The sequence below is a fragment of the Cyprinodon variegatus genome, unplaced genomic scaffold (genome assembly GCF_000732505.1).
Source record: "Cyprinodon variegatus isolate N-32 unplaced genomic scaffold, C_variegatus-1.0 Scaffold12, whole genome shotgun sequence".
NCBI classification, from domain to species: domain Eukaryota; kingdom Metazoa; phylum Chordata; class Actinopteri; order Cyprinodontiformes; family Cyprinodontidae; genus Cyprinodon; species Cyprinodon variegatus.
In genome coordinates, this window is record NW_015150465.1 from 983349 (window position 1) to 989841 (window position 6493).

Below are 6493 nucleotides of genomic sequence, written 5' to 3' on the forward strand. Positions count from 1 at the left end.
TATGAATTTTTCCCATATAACTGAAACAATATCTAAAAATCAGTTAACTTTTAAAAAAAATTTTCAGTGGCCCTAATCGTCTTCCGTACAGCTGAGTTTGGTTTTACTGTAATATCTGTGATTAGAGAGGCGGGGAAACCAGGTGTTGTTAAGAATAAAGCTCCGCCCACTTTTACCTTAAATGTCCATGACTCAGAATTCTGATTGGCTGCAGACTCGCTGCGGTTACTTCCACGGTGAGACATGGCGGAGTTTGTAGTCAGTTTTTACAGTTTTCAAAATGCTTAAAGAGCTACAATTCCGGCTGACTTTCCCCCCGTAATACACCAGGGGCCAGTTTGAAGTAGCGGGGAGTTGTTTTTTATTTATTTTTTTCCCTCGAGAAGGACGGAGCGGCGGGCATCGGACTGGGAGAAAAAGAAAATGTGTTGTCATCTTTGCTCAGTCAACAGCCTCAGGCAACAAATATGGCTTCTACTTGTGTATCCTTCTTTTCGGGTTGAAAACCGTCCCGACTGGGCTATACGGAGCAGTTTTCAGCGGCTTGTTTGAACACGGAGAGAGACTTCGGGCTGGGAGAAGGAGGAGTAGGAGGAGGGGAAGATGGAGCTCCAGCATAAAGAGTTGTTGGAGAAATGCTACCAGAACTTGGTGGAGTCCATAACGGACGCGGACCGAGTTGTGGACGTCCTGGCTCACCGTGGGGCCCTGAGTCAGCCGGAGCTGCTGGAGTTGGGACACCAATGCGTCTCCGGCTCCGAGAAAGTGGACCTTCTTCTAAAGATCCTGATGAGCAAGGACAGGGACTGCTTCGCGGAGCTTTGCGAGGCTCTGGAGGCGACGCACCCTCACCTGAACCCCCTGCTGCTGGACGGCGTTGGCCCAGTGGATCACACCACCGGTAAGAAATACTTAGAACCGTGTAATAAGCTGCTAGAAACGGTGAAAGTTCATTAAAAAAATTATCATTACAAAATCAGTGGGGAAAAAAATCGAACACCCTGATAAAGGGCATTATTTCCCTTCTGGCCACAGTATAATTGATTTATACCCTCGCACAGTTATACATGTTACAATTATTATGTCACTAAAAGCTTCCCTACCATTCCCATTGTAAAAGCTACTTAATGGGCCTAAAGGAACTAGATTCAAACAATCAATACAGGGACAGGACTGGCTGAATAGTGTCTTTGTCAGGGAATCAATCACCCCACTGTCAAAGTCAAATGAATGAGCTTAAAAGGAAATGTGTGGAGGACATTGGTTTATTTATTCTTCAATTGAATTCATGCAATAAATGATGGGTTTGTGTCCCTGAAAATATGTTTAATGCTCTGAAACTCTTTGCCATACAATTTGCAATATACTTTATATAAACCAGTGGTGGTCTATACTGATGAAGTTGATCTAAAATGATTGTTTTTATTGTTTGCAATTAAAATTAAGCAAAATGTAACTGGCATTGGTATACAACCCCCCCAATACTCTGATACCGCTAAGGTACCCTTGTCAGATGAGACCTTAATTGAACTTAACAGGCCTAAAGCTTCTGCCACCTTGAACCCAAGTCGGCTTCGGCAGATGGCCGCTCACACTGAGCCTGGTTCTGCTGGAGGTTTCTACCTGTTAAAAGGGAGTTTTTCCTCTCCACTGTCGCTACAAGCATGCTTAGTGTGAGGGATTGCATCCGAGTCAATGAGTCGATGCAATCAACTGGTTTTCCTTAGATGGAAAACTTTGAATCAATTTGACTGTATGACCTGGCGAACTGTAAGGTGCCTTGAAATTACATGTGTTGTAAATTGGCGCTATATAAATAAACTGCATTTAATTAAATAAAAAGAGGGTATAGGTGGTCAGTGCTGATAGGAAATCTAGGTATGTAACACTTATGTTGGTGAGATGTAAATATTGAAACCTTTTACACAGAATATTCACAACTAGAAATGCACTGATCATTGCTTTTGTACCCCGAAATGCAACTGTTTAGATAAAGATAGTGTCTTTTTATTAGATTCAGTAAAGGTTTTTTTTTTTTAAGTAAAAGTGGTAGCAAGAGATCCGCACACATAAAACTCAATCAAAATCGAAGTATGCATCATATCCATGTTCATAGGACGGATTAGAGCAGATTTTTGTAATATTGTGATTGGAAAAGGATTTAACTTACAGGTATTAGAAAATAATGGGCAGAGAGTGAACAGGGGAAGACACACGGCAGAAAATTCAAGGTTTGGAATCGTATTAAAAAAAATATGAAGAGCCTGTTACATCAAACCAAACTTTACTGACTCTTTCTGCCTTTTCAGATCTCAATTTTTAGAGCTGTGCCCTTCAAGTCTCAGCTTGATTTTATTTTAATTTTTTTACCAAAAAACTAAAAATAACTAAACTTTTACTACATTTTAACAATGACTGAGAGAGCACATCTTTAAGTATTGTGTATTCCACGCTTTAAATGCTTTAGCTCTTTCCAATGCTCCACACTGACTATTTATGAATAAAACCATAAACAAATTTTTCTAAAAATAGCTGCATCTGGAAACTCTATGTAAGCTTGAAAGTTTTTGATCTATCTCCCATTTCTGTTGCCTTCAGCAGCATAATTCACATAGGTACGTGTTCCTTGCTCAGCAGTCTACCTCACTGCATCTGGTCAGAAGATAAAGTATTAACACCGCTAGATGCTTAGTTCAGCTTAATCTTTTGATTTAGGATCGGTAAAGTAATTTGCAAGATTCTAAAAGGATATTGTAGTTACACATCGACATAATTGTATAATAACTACAGATGTTTTTTTTTGTTTTTTTTTCTCACTGAGGCTGTGTTAATGTGCCATGTGACAAAATATGTGTGTGCAGTGATGCGTTGAGGGATCGTTAAGGGAACCCAGAACGCATCACAGCTCAAGAGAGCACGTGCTCTAATGTGCATCTTTCTGTTGGTTGTCACATAAGCTGCAGATGTGCTAAGGTAACCTCTCCTACTGGGCAGACAGGTTCCTCCACTGCAAAAACATGGGCCTTTCTTTTGGAAAACCAAAGCCTGTTATCATCAGAATATCTGAAACATTTTAGATGAATCACAAAACAAAATCCCCAAAATGAATAAAATAAGGACAACTTTTAAACCCTAATCTATGAGATGTTTAGTGAGGTAAAAAGATTGAAATATAATGCACATACCTGTATAATCAACTTGGTTTTTTTTGTTTTGCAATTGGTGTAGGGTTTACAAGTAGAACCCTTATTGTTTATGTGTTGTTCCTACCTTTTCATCAGGAACAATGACTTGATGGTAACAGATTATCAGGGTGTGTATCATGGCTTGGGTATTATGTTGGTTTCAAACTACAAAGAAGAAAAAACCTGGGATTATTTTCAACAGAATCTGTGATCGTGATCTATTTTGTTTATGAGGTCTCCATTACTGAACTTCCTTACAAATTTAATCTTTAATGTTAAAATATTATAAGTGAGAGCTGTGGTTCTTGTATTTTATAATATCATCATCTTTCTAAATTAGGCTATAAAAAAGACGTCTTTTTATGGCCCTGTAACTGCTTCACATTTTGTCTCTTTACAACTACAATCTTTATTTCTTTTATTGTTATTTTAATGTGATAGACCAACAGAATGCAGGGCAACGTTGTGCTATAATGGAAGTAAAAAAATCTTTATTTTTACCAATTCAAAGCTTAATAGTGTGGAGTGAATTTGTATCCAGCCTTCCTGTCCCTACGGGGAGATCTGGCCAGTGTTCCTTTCTCTGCTGAAGAAAGGTCTACATTCAGCATTATGCTGTCAAAGCTTTATTTCATTATGAGGAGTACTTTTAGTTTTTTCCAATAAACAGATAGTTTTACAAAGGGGTAAAATAAATAATATTTGAATAGGGCTGAACAATTTCACGAAAAATCTAAACTGAAATTAATTATTTTAACCAACATTGTGATTTATCCTCTGCACTAACCATAAGCATTTATTTATGCATTTGTTAATCCGGGTTCTCATTGTGTTCATGACCTTGAAGGCTTGCTGATACAAAATCCATTGTTGGATCTAGAATGTGACCAAAATCTGATATTGGAAAATTAAATTAGATCACAATTATATTCCAAATGTAATTAATTCATTTAGACCTTATTCTACTAGAAATCCTTATTCTACAATCCCAGATTTCTACTTCTAATTTTCTTACAACAATGGTTTCCTCTTTGCCATCTTCTCCGTAAAGACCGTTTTTTAGGAAAGAAGTTCAAGTAAAAGGGATACATTGGCACTGTGAGATAAATGATAATTCAGCATTCAGAACTGTTATAATTGTTATGCATTAGTTATTTTCTGTTTCTTATCTTGTTTTCTATTGGTATAATGGAAATTGCTTTATATATATATTCATTTAGTGTGAAACATGCTAAAATGTGACTGCATCCTAAAACTACTGATCCCAGAGTTTGGTAGATCACTGATGTTAAAAACTAAAATAATCCACTTGAATCTAAAGGCTAAAAAGCAAAGCAATTGTTTTTTAAGACTTTATAAAACCACCCTTTCCTTTTGCTATTGTAGTTGCAAATATTTTAAATCCATTTGGGATATTTCACGGTATAAATAAAACTCACTCAAACATTTTGCCTACCCTTGACTGTAAATGATTAATGTGATTTTTTTTTTTTTTTTGTCCAGCATGAAGTCATTAATAATTTCTTTTCATAAAATAACAATTGTGTGTTTGTTGACAGAAGTGCACAGTGCTTCATAAATGTAACATAAGTTGCCTAAAATCTGAAAGCTAAAATGTTTTTACTCAGCTCTTTGTTACTTGGCTTAGATTGCTTTGCAAAAGTGGTAATACCCCTTTAACTCTTCTATATTTGTCACACTGCTATAGACCAACTCTAAGTACCTCATAATTGTGAAATAGATGGTAAACATGCATAGTTTTTAAATGATAATGAAAAGAATTGTGTAGCTCCATTTATTATAGAATTGCTAAATTCAGTCCTGTGCAATCGGATGCCTTGATAGGCTCCTGAGTGTTTATTCACACGTATTAAACTGCCAGACTGCTTAAAGACAGCATAACCTGAACTCCTTATCCCTATGGCAATGCATAGCAGGGGCCGCTTTAAGCTGTGGATATGATTTTTATTCAGCAGGGAGAGGGGAGCTAAAACGAATTTTATTTTTTAACATGAAAAATAGCTTTAAATGTCGGCTAAATCTGACACTGGACCGATGGATGCAGGGCGTCCCAAATACAAAAACGCTGGAGCTAGCCGATGAGTTTTATATTTTTGTTGTACAAATGGTTCAACACCATCTGTATCTTCTTCTCTCATAGCTGTACACAGCAGCAAGGTAAGCTGTTTCATAATCACAGACCTAAACGGGTGTAGGAAAAAATATTGAAGCAAAGCTTGGTCACATCAGAGACTTTTGATCAAATACAATACAAAAGAATAAAATAAATACCTTAACAGTATTTTTATTTCTGTTGAAACAGAAATGGAAAGCTGGATATATAGCCTTAGTTTATCCAATGTTATTTTTTTTTTTTTTATGATATTTTGTAAAAGGTAAAATAAATTATTTTCTCTAAAAGTACTTTCTGTTAGGAAATGTCTGCCTTTTTATGGTCAGCTGGTACGAAATAAAATGGGGCTGAAACAATTCATCAAATGAACTGTGATTAGTCGATTATTGAAATAATCATTAACTAATTTGTTAAGCAATTAATTGTTACTGGAGTCTAGAGACTCTTAAACATGCCTTTAGCTGGCAGAGCGACTGTTTATTAATGCCTAAATAACTTAAAATGTTGAAACCTTCAGACAAAATATGTTAGCTTTTATTATCTTGGTGCCTGCAGTTTATACCACATACATGAAAAAACGCTAACATCTACTCCCATCCACCAAGGACAAAACCCCCCAACTGCTGCTGGGGATTCCCAGTGACAGCACACTGCTGGTGCAGCTCTGAAAGCAAAATTATATTTTAAGCCAGGATCCTAATCTTGATGAAATGACTGCACAGATGATGTTTTGAGGTGGGCTTTCTCACATAAAATACATTAAAACTTCTTTTTTACCCCACTGATCACATCAAATATAGCAAAGCCACTCTCTGCCACTGAACACAGGAGCATCTGTATACATCTGACCTTGTGTACAAGCATCAAAAATGAAGTAGCAGATGCTGTTTTGCAGCTCAAATCATGGAGAGAATGTAGCATTACACTTTCTGATTGTTTGAATTAATCTATGAAACCTAATATCGTTCCACGGCCAGGACGAAAACCACACTGCTCCTCCTGCAGCCGAGGTTCGACAATCAGCCGGACTCTCCTCTCCAGCACCCTGGCATAGGCCTTTCCGGGGAGGCTGAGAAGTGTTGTGCTGCCCTGTGGGGGGGTGCTCCAGGAGTATGGAGTCGGGGGCCCTTTATTAGGGGCCATCCGTTCTCTGTACAATCGGAGCAGGAGTCTG

The 6493-nt window shown here is 37.4% G+C and overlaps 1 protein-coding gene across 2 annotated transcripts in view; it reads left to right on the plus strand.

The window, feature by feature from the left end:
* The first annotated feature begins 221 nt into the window (after nucleotides 1–221).
* LOC107089548 (disks large homolog 5-like) overlaps nucleotides 222–6493 on the plus strand; it is a 43053-nt gene continuing 36781 nt past the window's right edge. The window contains exon 1 of one of the 2 annotated variants that reach the window (XM_015382421.1): nucleotides 222–901. In XM_015382421.1, coding sequence (XP_015237907.1) covers nucleotides 604–901 — 298 coding nt within the window. In that variant the 5' untranslated portion in view covers nucleotides 222–603. The remainder of the gene's footprint in view (nucleotides 902–6493) is intronic. The other variant, XM_015382413.1, reaches the window with a different exon arrangement.